The following is a 14,079-nucleotide window of genomic DNA, read 5'->3' as shown; positions in this document are numbered from 1 at the left end:
TCCAGAAAATTCCCTGACCCCTCCAATCAGTGGATCTTCACTTCCTTCCTGATAGGCAACCACTTTTTGCTCTCTGCCATCGTGGTTACGCATGTATTCCAACCTCCTATAAATGGCGTTATTTGTATGTACTCTTGTGTTACTGGCTTTTTTCACTCAAGCTTTGTCTGTGTTGCTGTCTATATTATCAGTTTATTCTTTTTTGTTACTGAATACTGTCTCATTGTACAATTATGACTCTGTTTATTCGCCATCCTATTTGACATTGGGTCGTTTCCAGTTTGGAGCCAGGGTGGGGTCCAGGGGTCGGTGCTTAAACAGGGGGAGGGTGATGCAATGCTCCAGCCATAATCTTCATCCCATTTCATTCACATCAAAAGCATCTGCAAGGATGGGCAGGAAGTCAGAATGGTAACAGCGGTTATTTCTGGTGGTCGGATTAAAGTGGATTTTCATTTTGTTCCTCTTGCTTAGCTGTTTTCTAATTTCCTACCATGAACAGACACTGGTTGATTAATATTTTAGAATTGTGATTGAAGTATATTTTGATTAATTTATAAAATAGCTTCTTTTTAAAGAAAAGTTCCCCAATGGTCTTCCAAGAGTATGAGGTTGGAGAAGCCAAGTTAAAGAGGTTTAAAGATACATTCTCTGTCCCAGATGTGGGCCCAGACATTGTAACTGAGCCAACTTTCAGTTGCTCTGGTCTCCCCTGCAAAAGGCATTTCTAGAACTGTGCAAGGGAGGGAGGAGGGCCAACAGACATGGCCTGAGAGACTGAGCGAGATGACACACAGGAAAGCTCACAGAGGGCTCACACATCCAGGTCCGCAGGTCGATATGAGCCCCTACTATGTTAAGTGCTTTTGCATAATGGACAATAACCGGCTTCCACTCTGGGTTAGGCCCTGGAGTGGGAGTGGTGAATTAGTAAGACACTGACCCAGCCCCAAAGGAGCAAATAACAATAGTAATTACAGCTAACGTCTACTAAATGCTTACACGCCAGATACTCTGAGAAGTGCTTCATATTTGTGTATCGGGGCTTTTCATTCTTACAGGAAGCTAAGAGGCAGATTATCTCTATAATTGTTTTATATTCTGTCCTCTGGGTCGCAGGAGCCTGTTTGTCCCTCTGTCAAAGGCTGCACCTGTGGTGTGGTATTGGATCTGTTTATATAAGCGTACTTCAAAAAGGTCACGGAACATAAAATGGAAAGACAATGCACATCTTCGACTAACTTTTTGAAGTGCTCTTGTGTATGTATAGTGGGTCAGTGCTTGGGTGCTGGAATCAACTTTTCTGGATTCAAATCACAGCTCTGCCAATATTTGGCCTTTCTATGCCTCAATTTTCCCATCTTTAAAATGGTAGTGATCGGCCGGCGCCGTGGCTCACTAGGCTAATCCTCCGCCTAGCGGCGCTGGCACACCGGGTTCTAGTCCCGGTTGGGGCGCCAGATTCTGTCCCGGTTGCCCCTCTTCCAGGCCAGCTCTCTGCTGTGGCCAGGGAGTGCAGTGGAGGATGGCCCAGGTGCTTGGGCCCTGCACCCCATGGGAGACCAGGAAAAGCACCTGGCTCCTGGCTCCTGCCACCGGATCAGCGCGGTGCGCCGGCCGCAGCAGCGGCCACTGGAGGGTGAACCAACGGCAAAGGAAGACCTTTCTCTCTGTCTCTCTCTCTCACTGTCCACTCTGCCTGTCAAAAAAAAAAAAATGGTAATGATCATAGTTACCTCCTAAGTTATCGTAGGGATGAAAAGAGTCAGTGTGTGTAGTACCCTTGGAACAGTGTGCTAGCTACTATTATTGTTGGTGTTGTTCTTTGTCTCCTCCTATGGACTGAGAGCTCCTTCACAGTTGGGTCACCATCTTATCAGTTGTTGTATCTACAGCCCCTAACGTAGGGCTTAGTACAGGGTGGAAACCAAGAGTTGCCCAGTAAGTAATAGAACAAGCATCATTACTCATATGTTGTGGGGTGGGGGAGGCATGTTTCCCTTCATTAATAGATAGATTCTCCTAGGGATGATGATAATGGCAAGGTGAACCTCCCATAGCAGGGAGAGTCCAAGGAACAGGAAATATGAGACCACAGTTCAACTCTCCCATTTTACAGATGAGAAGCCTGAGGGTTAGGGAGTTCGTGTGACTTGCTTGTGATCATGCAGCTCATTAGTATTGGAACAAATGGGTTAGGGAGCTTGAGCCTTCTATCTTGTATCTTAACCTCAAATTCTATCCCATGGGGAATTGCATAGAATGTTTACATTTCTGTTCAAGTTCACAAAGCTTTATTGGATGCCAAGTGCCTTATGCTAGGCTTTTGAGAAATGGGTAGCATGGACTCAAGCATTGTCTAATCTTGGGCAAGACAGACATTAAATTAGTAAACCCAAATGTGATGAGAGGAAGCCCAGGATACAATGAGCGTGGGCCTGGTTTCCATCTGTAGGTGTTGAGGGACGGAAACGCCAAGTGAGAATTGTGAAAAAAACAGGATTTCTCTAGAAGGTTGTTGAACAAGACTGTTGAGGTCATACTTGAAGTGTGATGCTGGACCCTCCAGTAAAAGAATCCCTCCCCCTCACACACACACACACACACACACACACACACAGCGCTGTGCAGAGTGGAAACCCTGTAGGGGGAAGCAGATGTTAATTTCTGTGGGATGGGAGTCATAGGGCAGATGGCAGTGGGTAGCCCCTCTCCCCAGCACCCTTATTCAGAGAAACCCCAGCCCCACCAGCACAGCCCCCACCCCCCAGGGCCACTGGGAGAGGGGGAGAGTAGGGAGTTGAGAAGTGCCCTAATATGAATTCACACCACCAACATCAATGGAAATGCACTGCACGGCTCGGGGTGGGAAAATCGCAGCTCAGCTCACCCCAGTGCCCCTAATCTCCCAATGGGGGCAACTTAACATTGAGCATCTTTTTATATCCGGGAGACCTGGGAGGAAGAAGCCAGCATGGATGAGAAACCTAAGAGGCAGTGCAGAGCAGCCAGATACACACAGGTCAGGAGCAGGAGCACAGAGGTTATCACTGCCCACCCCTGGTCACGGTGGGCAAGACCATTAACTGCTTTGGCCTCAACTTCACCTGTAAAATGGGACCAGAATTAAACAATCTCCTTAAGTCCCTTCAGGTTCCAGAATTTTCCATGCATGTAAAGAAAATTTCTTTCCGAAGTTGCATTCAGTATCCCAGAAGGGATAGTGAGGTGAAATCTAAACAGGCGATTTGCTGGCAGAGCTCGCAAGCCTTTCCCCAAAGCCCCTCCAAGAGGAGAGCCCCAGAGAGGTCCCCAGCCCGGGGCCTGGGGACCCGCACCCAAGCGTGAGATGTCCTTGAGTTCTCGTTTATCATGCCAAAGGTCATTGCATAGTCGATTCTATAGTCTGTCTCTGCCTGTGTTAATATAAAAATAGTATGTTAAGTTACTTCCTGTAGATGAGTCTAGACTTGAAGGTTGACAGAGAACCTCGATTTTCATCTTGAACTTCAGCCAAGTCCCAACTCTGGGTGATAAGATTACAGGAAATGTCTGATTTCTTGTATGTGCTTCCTGTATTGTCTCTTTCTTCTCTCATGAGCATCCTTAATTTAATACTGGAGAAAAGTAGACACACATTCTAAAAATGAAGTATGTCACAATTCACAGATATCACCGTATCTGAGGGGGAAGCAGTTGCCTTTATGCATTAGTTCTCTAATGACACTTTGTTGCTCTGCTCACTTTATCCATCCCAGTGCTCCATACCTCGTCATTACGTAAGAAATCCGTGCAGTCAAAAAAATGAAATCCTGGCGGTTATGACAATGGCGGCAGCTACTATATCACTGCATTTTTACCATGTGCTGTCGATCTAAGTTCTTTACACATGTGCTCATTTAATCCTTACCAAAAAAAACACCAGGAAGTTACGGTAACTGACCTGGCTGCAGCATGTTGAGCGCTCTGCCCTAGCCTCTTGGCACACCTTTCGGATCTGGTTCTTGCTGCGGCACCTGCTCCAGGGCAGCACCCTGTCCCCTCAGCAGTCCCTTCTCTCTTGCTGTTTGTGTCCTTGCCCTCTGAGATTGTGCTTGTGCCAGACTTGCGGCCTGAGCTCCTGCCGGCGTCCCACAGGACAGTGGAGAGCAGCCTCAGAACAAAGAGCAGGCACTAAAGAAGGTGTCATTGGCAGGCAAGCGTCAGACAGTCCCTGCAGCCTGCTCTGGGCGCTGAGGAAATCCCAGCCCCTTGTCCACCTAGGCCCCGTGGGCTGCTCCCAGGATCAAAGGTACAGTGCAGGCAGGAGAGCATTCCAGAGCAGTGGTTCTCAAATTTGAGCAGGCACCAGAAGCTCCTGGACAACTCATTAAAGAAACAGACTGCTGGGCGCCACCCCAGGGCCTCTGATCCACCCTGCAGCACACTTTGAGATCAGAAACCTAGAGGCAGGAGGTTGATTCTTTTTAATAACTGATTTTGAGCATCCAGTGATTTTCTAACCCATGGCTGGACATAGGATCATCTGAATGCTCTCCCTGGGGATATGGACTATGGAATGCTCTAGATTCTCATACCCAAAGCCACAAGGGTGGAAGATATCTCAAAGATGTAGACAATACCACTCATTTCGCCATTGAACGCTCTTTTTTATTAGTGTGCTCATTGGCAAAGCCTGCAACATTGATTGAGCTGTGGATACCCGAGGGGCACAATGGCAGCTGGGGGTTGGCTGACTGATGCAGCTGACTTCCCCTGTGCTGCGAATCCTAGCTAGGATGCCTACGGTCGAATTTAAATTAGACTCATGACATATCATCCCCGGAATGTCTTGGAGTAAATGGCAGACCACCTTATTGGGCAGGAAAGTTCATTAACGAATCAATGGCTTTGTTTGATCCCACAGACTGAGCCTGAAATCATAGAGGAGACCAATGTTGACCGAGTTCACGAGCCCCGGGGCTATGCCAGGTCCCGGCAGGTGAAAGGCCATTCGGAGACTTCCACACTGAGCTCGCAGCCGTCCATCGACGAGGTCAGGCAGCAAATGCACATGCTGTTGGAGGAGGCCTTCAGCCTGGCGTCCGCAGGCCACGCCAGCCAGAGCCGGCACCAGGATGCCTATGGCTCGGCCCAACACCTGCCCTACTCCGAGGTGGTGACCAGCGCGCCAGGGACCATGACGCGGCCCAGAGCTGGGGTGCAGTGGGTGCCGACCTACCGCCCAGAAATGTACCAGTACAGCCTGCCCAGGCCGGTAAGTCACACATCCAGCCCTGTGCGTGTGGGCCAGTGGGGGCCCCAAAGCAGGGACTCTAGTGATGAGCCACCATGGCGTTTGGGGATGAATTTTGCTGAGCTCTCTCATGCTCCATCTGTGACCCAAAGCCAAGCCTTCCATTCCTGTGGGCAAGGCACACAGAAGCCCTGACATCCAGCGACAGTGTATTGTAGATGAATTTCCTTTTCTACCAGTCCTGCTTGTAAGGGGCGGGCCCATCCTTCATGCATGGGTGGTTTCCTACACTTTTATTTTAAATGTCAGAGAGCACCACAGGGCCACATCGTGCTAAAGGGCTCTGTAGCCTGGTGGTTAGGAACATAAGCTGCCTTAACTGAATCTCAGCTCTACTACACCCTGGCTGTGCAACGTGGAAAAGTTACTTAAATCCTCTCCAGATGAAAGTAAAGAAAAATAACCTACTTCTTAGGGTTGCCCTAAAGGTTAAAGGAGTTGATTTATGTAAGGCACTGGAAGAATGTCGGATCCATAGTAAATGCTACAGAAGTGTGAGTCATGATTATTTCATTTAGAAGCAAGTGCACCTCTGTATTTGAGACAGCATCCAATGTCTAGAAGCTTCCATGATTTACACACAGTTTTAATTAGTTTGCATTCACTCATCATAGATCTACATCTCCGTTTGTAAAGACAGACTTAGTTTCTTTTTTTTTTTTTTTTTTTTTTTTTGACAGGCAGAGTGGACAGTGAGAGAGAGAGACAGAGAGAAAGGTCTTCCTTTGCCGTTGGTTCACCCTCCAATGGCCGCCACAGCCAGCGCACTGCGGCCGGTGCACTGCGCTGATCTGATGGCAGGAGCCAGGTACTTTTCCTGGTCTCCCATGGGGTGCAGGGCCCAAGCACTTGGGCCATCCTCCACTGCACTCCCTGGCCACAGCAGAGAGCTGGCCTGGAAGAGGGGCAACTGGGACAGAATCCGGCGCCCCGACCAGGACTAGGACCTGGTGTGCCGGAGCCGCAAGGTGGAGGATTAGCCTAGTGAGCCACAGTGCTGGCTTCAGACTTAGTTTCATAAGTTGCAGACTGTAACAATGCTATGGGCATCTATGATTTCTCCTCCATAATGTCCCATGTCCTATCCCCAGGGCTTACTCCTTAACAAAGCTTTGTAAATTGTTCCTGGGATATGTAGGTCCCTAATAAAAGCCAACAGTTGTTGAGTGTTTTGCTGGTAGTGGATACTGACCCAAGAGTTTCTTATAGATTCATTTGTTTAGTCTTCACAACAAGCCTCTGAGCCAGGTACTAGTTGTATCCCTGATTTACAGGTGAGGAGCTGAGGCTGCACGACTCGTTCAAGAGGCAGAGCTGGGACCCAGGGTTGGGTGTTCTGGCCCCAGAGCCCATGTTCTTAACCAGCAGGCTCTATTGCCCTGTGCTGCATTACCCTGCCTCTCCATCCATGTTTTTTCTTTCATTTGCAGTAGACTATCTGGGGCACCCCTGGGCTTGGGCCCCCACCCCTAAAGTCCTCTCTACCCTAGCACTTGGTAAACTGCTGAGATACTCCGTCTTCATGTACTCTACACACTGGAGCGAGGCTCTTTGTTTCCCCCCTTGGCTCCAGATTCTCCCTGCAGGCCTCTGAGATGTCTCCCTTGGAAGTATTCCTAATCCCTCCATCTCTGTGCCCACCCCAGTGTTTGAGTCATGCTTCTGCCTGGCTCCTGGCCCAGCCTTCCTCTCTGCACCCTCTAGCTCCCTCCTTGGCTTATTAAGCATTGGCAGGAGAGACTGAAGTTTGTTTCCAGTTGAACCTCTCAGGGAGGTGGCTGTGCTCAGGGTCATGGTCAACGCAAGGTCTTATCCATAGAATGGCAGGTGTCTTGTTTCTTCACTGCACAGTGATCAGATCCCAGGAATCTGACTCTTGGTGATTAAGCTCACAACTGCTTTATGCTTATGGATAATAACTTACCAACCTGGGTGACCAGGGGGCCAGAATACTTATGTTCCCTGATCTTCCTGGCCTTCCAGGAGGAAGCCAATCCAGGGAAAAGAAGCAATCATCAGAAGGAGAACCAGTTGTCCCTAAAATCACCTCTGTTGAATGCAGATCCACAGTTCAAACAATAAAGGAAATGGGATAAATAAAGGACATTGTTTGTAGTACTATTAATTTATTTTTATTTACTTGAAAAGCAGAATGACGGGGGAGAGAGAGAGAAATCTTTTGTTTGCTAGTTCAGTCATCAAATGCCTGCAACTCCCAGGGACTGGGCCAGGCTGAAATCAGGAGCCAGGAACTCCATCCCAGTCCCTCAGATGGGTGGCAGGGACAATGCCTGAGCCCTCACCTCACTACTGCCTCCCAGGGTGCACATTAGCAGGAGGCTGGATCAGAAGCCGGGCAGCCAGGCATCCCAAGAGGCGGTTCAACTACTGTGTCACAAGGGACATCTTTTTAACATCCCATTTTATAAAATACAGGTAAAATACAAATTGTTAATATGATATTTCTATTTGTAGTGTTGTGATGTGCATATAATATAAAATTTGTCATTTTGAAGTATACAGGACAATAGTGTCACATACATTCACATTGCCACCCAACCAACCTCCAGAACTCTTCATCTTATATAACAGAAACTCTACCTGTTAAAAAGCAACTCCCCTTTCCCCAGCCCACAGCCCTGGCATCCAGTGTTCTACTTTCTGTTCTGTGAGTTGGGCTACTCTGAGTACCTCAAAGAAATGCACTCACACTGAGGGTGTTCATGGGAGATGCATATTATGAAAATAACCATGCATGGATGTCAATGTTTCTCTTGCACCACAATAAACTTATCTTTTAATTCCATTTTGCCATGAACTCTGTCGCTCCCCCTCTTCGTGGAGGAGCGACACTGAACCCTGCCTAGGCTTCATATCCGAGTCACGGCACCATTATGTCGCTCCCCCTCTTCGCAGAGGAACAACACAGGACCCTGCGCTGTTCTTTCGTCTACTCGGCCTTCCCCGGGTTTGCTGCTGGTTCTTCCCGGGTTGGCTACCGTCCCTTCCACTTCCGTGGAAGGGCAGTTCCCCCTGGCCACTTTCCCCACTTCCTCGGGGGAGCGGCACACCGCCGGCCGGCTCTCTCGGGGGCTGCACAGGTGTCCCTTCAGATAGATGTTCCTCTTAGATGTTCCTGGTGCATGTTGTCTCTCTCCTCCTTTATAGTCCTCTTCCACCAATCCCAACTCTGCTACCCACACACCGAGTACGCTGCTCTCCTCCAATCAGGAGCAGGTCCTACAGTTTATTGGTTGAACTGGAGGCAGCTGTGTAGAAGCTGTTTCCTCCTCTCCCAGCGCCATATTGTGGGAGAGCAGATGCATAGAATAAGTCTTAATTCCAGTAACTTAGTCTAGTCCGAGTTGCTCCCAGTTGCTCCCCACAAACTCTTTGAGTACCCTCCTACAATATTTGGGTTTTTATGGCTGGTGTATGTCACTTAGCATGACATCCGCTGTGTTGTAACATGCATCAGAATGTCCTTCCTCTCTAAGGCTGGATACAGTCTCATTGTATTGATAGACTACATTTTCTAGAGCCACGTGTCCATGAATGGGCCCTTCCACCTGTTGGCAGCTGTGAATCGCGCTGCTGTGAACAAGGGTGTACACATCTCTCTTCAGGTCCTTGCTGTCTGTTCTTTTGAGTGTATAACCAGGAGTGGAATTGTCGGGTCAGATGGGATTCTATTTCTTTATTTATTCATCTGAGAGGTCGAGAAAGAGAGAGTTCACCCCTCAAATACCTGCAATGGCCAAGGCTGAGCTGTGCTGAAGCTGGGAGCCTGGAACTCGATGTAGGTCTTTCACCTGGGCAGCAGGAACACAATTACCTGAGCCACCACCACTGCCTTCCCCGGGCATTAGCACAGAACTGGAGTCAGAAGCCAGAGGCAGGTCCCGGCGTGCTAACTGGTGTCTTAGCTGCCAGGCCAAATGCCGGTCCCTGGAATTCTGTTTTTAATTTTTTAGGAACTGTCATATAGTTTTGCACCACTTTGCATTCCCACCAGCAGTGCGGCAGAGTTCCAGTTTCTCCACATCCTTGACAACACGTATTTTCTGTTCTTTGGCTAGTAGTCATCCTTAGCGTGGGAGACGTTAGCCCATTATAGTGTAGATTTGCACTTCCCTAGTGATTGGTGATGTTGAGCATTTGTCTACATGCTTTTTGGTCTTTATTTCTTAACAGGATTTCTAGGGTTAAACAGACTTTTGGGTAAACAGGAACAAGGATTTGTCTCCACCACGAGGGAAGTGGCTGGGTGCATTGCAGAGAAGTAGCCGTCACCCAAAGGCTACCACCTGCCACCTTCCCATCAGTCTGGAGTCCAAGCAGCTTTTCTTTTTTTTTTCCAGAAAGAGAAAAGTCTCACTTGGCCTTCGATTTCTATCATCATAGCATAGTTTCCCATGACAGTTATATTATAGTTTCCAAGATTACAGTGTTCTACTAATCACACACTAGATTGGTCCCTGCCTTTTTTTGAAGATGGGGAATTTTCTCACTGACACATAGGAAGCACCCTAATCTCACCACAATGATATGGGACCAGTCTCTGGTGTTTGCCACTGGCTCATCCTTCCTGGTCTCTGTGTGTTCAGCAGATCCCTGCATTTAATCTTTGCCCCAGCACAGGTAGGACGGCATCTACCAGCTGGGCAACCTTAAGCAAGGGGCTGCAGCTCTTAGCCCCAGGCCCCTGGGCCATGAGGTGGTGGTCAGAAGAAGGCTGGAGTGAAGATGAGATGATAATTCACATGAAATGCTTAGCACAGTCCTGGCACCACGTAAGCACCCGACAGTCATTAGCTGATTTTTTATTAGATTTTTTTTTTATTTATTTGAAAGACAGAATTAGAGAGGGAAAGGGAGAGACACAGAGAGAGAGAGACAGAGACAGAGATCTTCCATCCACTGGTTTACTCCCCAAATGGCCACAAGGGCTGGAGCTCAGCCAATCTAAAGCCAGTAGCCAGGAGCTTCTTTCAGGTCTCCCACATGGGTGCAGGGGCCCAGGTTGTTGGGCCATCTTGCACTGCTTTTCCCAGGCCAGCAGCAGACAGCTGGATCAGAAGTGGGACTTGAACTGGTGCTCATATGGGATGTCGGCATTTTGCATTGTGGGACACTGGGAAAACTCAGTGTTATATTGCAGGTTGGCAGTTGTGCCAAGAAGGGCCAAAATATCAGCATTACGTATTTTACAAATGAGCTAAATGGTAAAGGACTGAGAAATAATGCAACAGAGTGATGGGCCATCAAACTGGAGCAACATTAAAGGCAGCTCTGTTGTCGTTAAGATTTGCCTTTTCCAACGACTCATGTGGCCCCAGTCGTCATGAAAGAGGAAATAGCTAACAATACACAGTAGAAATGATGATTCTTAACCCACGCTCTTACAGAGCCCCCTTGTGCTATGATAATGTGGAAATCAATAGAGAAGGTGGCAATTTAAAATGATAACTATGATTACTTTTCCTCTTCCAAAAAGGAAGTGGCTCGAGCTCCGCTGGGGGATAATTGGAAGTGGGCGGTGTACATGTGCAAGGCCAGGCGGATGGCGGTTGTATCATAGAGAAAGTTACTGCTGGAAGTTTGGCCGTTCTGCTCTGCCATTCGGTAGACTCTTGATCATACCTTACACTGCAGTCTGCCCAGCAGTTGAACTCAACACCTAATGACCAATCCATTTTCACTAGCAGCCATAATGGGGCTGTGCCGAGTAGCATAAAAGCATCCTACAGACTTCCTGATGGCGGGCAGAACAGGGAATGCTGAGAAAGGCAGCAAGGGCTGGAACTTCCTCCCCACTGGGTTCTTGACAGATGAAATCCACGGTCATAACAACTACAGCAGCAACAGTTGCCCTCTACTGAGCTCCCGTTCTTTGTTAGGCATTAAGCTAAGTGTGCTACACAGACATAATCTCTTCTGATCCAGCCACTGCCCGATGAGGCCAGTATTGTCATCTGCAAGCATTCCAAGAGGAAACTCAGCTTGGAGAAGTAAAGAAATTTGCCCAGGTTTATGTCGTTGTATCCTCGGGGATTGTAGTTGTATCCACTGGGGTTGGGTCCAGGACTCCCTGTGGACACCAACATCTGAAGATGCTGGAGTCCCTTGTCTAAAATGGTACAGTGTTTGTATATAACCTACACACCTCTTCCTGTACCCTTGAAATCATCTCTGAATATTCATAATACCTAAAACAATAAATGCTATATAAACAGCTATTACGCTGTATTGTGTAGGTAATAATGAAGAGAAGAGAAATCTATATATGTTCATTATGGATGCAATATTTTTCTGAACATTTCTCTTCATGGTTGGTTGAACTCATGGATGTCAAACCCGTAGCTGCAGAGGGCTACTGTCCAGCTACTGGCAGAACTGGAGTTCTCTAACCCTGAGGCCCACACTCTTAGCATCTCCCAGCTAAAGTGGGTTACCTGGTTGCTCTCCAGCCTCTGATGAAAAGTCAAATACCCAACACGTAGGAGTACAATCTTCTCATAAGCAATTTTACTTTGTGTGAGGGTACTTCGAAAAGTTTGTGGAAGGTGGAATTAAAGGATACGTTTATTTGAGTGCAAAAAAAATGAAAGTCTGTGCATATTTAGGAATCGTCGGAAAGTTCATGGAAATGTATATGGTGAAAAAACCTTATGATGTAGGTATTTAGCCCAGTGGTTAAAATGCCAGTTAGGATGAACTGCATTCCACATGAGAGGACCTGCGTTTGGTACCCTGCTCCAGTATCCTGCTAATGCAAATCCTGGGAGGCAGCCACGATGGCCTAAGTAGTTGGGTCCCTGCCACCCATGTGGGAGACTCAGATGGAATTCCAGGCTCTTGACTTTGGCCTGGCCCAGCCCTGGCTGTTCAGCCATTTGGGGAGTGAACCAGCAGATGGAAGATCTCTGTCTATCTCTCCCTCTCTCTTTGTAGCTCTGCCTTTCAAATAAATAAAACAAAGCCACACGTGGATTTCAAAAGTTTTATGTGCCACAACAGACATCTGTTAAAGTCACTTTCCATGAACTTTTTAAATGCCCTCATATTTCCTGTCATTAATCTCATGAGGGGGACATTGATGCTGGGGATTTTACAGTCTTTTTCCGTCTCTCCCCCTAAAAACAAGCAAAACAACTACTCCCTCTTCCCGCCTCCAACACCTCTGCCTCTCTGGCAGCTTCCTCACCACTCTGGTGCCACAACCAGGCCTACTGTCAGGGCCCCCAGTGGACTTCCCCACTGCCATGCTCCTCTGCACCTGCCTGGTGGGGGCAGGGGATTCTGTGCTGCGCTGACTCAACAGCCCTGAACACCTGGCCTGGGCTGCCACTTCGTTATGTGGTCCCCGGGGCTGCCCTGAGACCCCGAGGATGCAGCCCAAAGGAGGTGTGTGACCACCCGTGAAGGTTTGCTTTGTACCCAGCAAAACCTTCCAAAGAAGAGTGCACCCCTGGTGCCTGCCAGGAGTTCAGAGCCTGTACCTGTTTCCTTCAGATCTGCCGTAGCACAGACATGGGTAGAGAAAGCTTTTCCTTGGCTGGCAGTGTGGACTACAGAACGAGCCCTCCAAGAACCAGAGATAAAAACAGAAAGTCTGGCTCTTCTGTGGAACAGCACACGCGGCGGGAAGAGAGACGGGCTGCAGACCCCTCCCACTGTTTTGGGAAAGCAGCACCTTACTTGTGGATTTGTCAGGGAAGGTGGTGCTGAAAGGACACCGGGACAAGGATTTTGTCAAAGTGTCTGCAAAGCCACGGGTTCAGGGAAGTCACTGCCCAGGGGTGTGGGGGGCTGGGTATTGTACAGGTAAGCAACGAGCCCAGGCACCAGGTACCAGGCACCCGTCCCCAACATTAGCCAGGGAAGCTCTGCTCTCATCGGTGTTAGAGTCTGTGAAGCTGTGACTTCATGGGGCTGGACCAACGCCTTACTTCTCAGGCAGGGTCGTCCGATCCGCTTCCTCTCGCTTTGTTCTGCAAGCTTCGTGCTGCTGACCGCTTCCAAGCTGACTGTGTCTCCTCCGAGCACTTTATGTTGCCTGCCTTCCGTGTGTCACTAGGAAATCACCTGTCAGTCAAATCGCTGTCCCTTGGTTGGTGATCTTGGTTCTTTTTCAATTTTTAAAAAAGATTTATTTGTTTGAAATCAAGGCAGAGTGACAGAGGGAAAAGGAGAGACAGAGCAAGAGATTGAGCTTCCATCTGCTGAAGTTCAGTCCCCAGATGGCTGTAATGGCCAAGGCTGGGCTGAAGCCAGGAGCCAGGAACTCCATCTGGGTTTCCCTCGTGGGTGGCAGGGGCGCATCTTCAGCTGCCTTCCCAGGAACATTAGCAGGGTGCTGGATCAGAAGTGGAGTGCTCTGAAATTGGATGCTGGCCAGCTGAACCCACGGCGCCACAGCACTGGCCCCAGTGTTTGTTCTTCGTATCTGCAAGATCATTCCTGCTCATTTCTGTCTGGCTGCTTTTAAAATATTCTCTTCAACGCTGGTATTCTACCACTTCACTGCAATATATCCTCATGTATGCTTTATTCATTTATCCTGATTGGGATATATTGTGTTTCCTGAAATTATTAATTTACTTGTTTTATCCATTCTGGAAAATTCTTATGCATTCCATATTTAAATACTGTCCCTTCCACTTCCTCCTTTGAAATTTTGATGATCTGCATGTTAGACCTACTCGTTCCCCTATCTGTATTTTATTTCTCTTTTTTAGGTTCTGCTTCCTTGTCTCTTTGTGTTTCTTTCTTACTTCTTT

General features: G+C 48.2%; 1 protein-coding gene across 5 annotated transcripts in view; it reads left to right on the top strand.

Moving 5' to 3' along the window:
* The window catches only part of KIAA1549L (KIAA1549 like), a 312,534-nt gene that overhangs the window by 282,778 nt on the left and 15,677 nt on the right, over positions 1-14,079 (top strand). For 4 of the 5 annotated variants that reach the window (XM_008269586.5, XM_002709213.6, XM_017345847.4 and 1 more), the window contains one exon: positions 4,907-5,257. In XM_008269586.5, the coding sequence (XP_008267808.3) occupies positions 4,907-5,257 (351 nt within the window). Of the gene's footprint in view, positions 1-4,906; positions 5,258-7,279; positions 7,397-14,079 lie in introns of those variants that run through there. The other variant, XM_089327606.1, reaches the window with a different exon arrangement.

Source organism: Oryctolagus cuniculus, chromosome 1, assembly GCF_051225735.1.
Source record: "Oryctolagus cuniculus isolate XC-2025 breed Fujian yellow rabbit chromosome 1, ASM5122573v1, whole genome shotgun sequence".
Taxonomy (NCBI): Eukaryota; Metazoa; Chordata; class Mammalia; order Lagomorpha; family Leporidae; genus Oryctolagus; species Oryctolagus cuniculus.
This window is presented reverse-complemented; position numbering and strand designations above follow the sequence as displayed.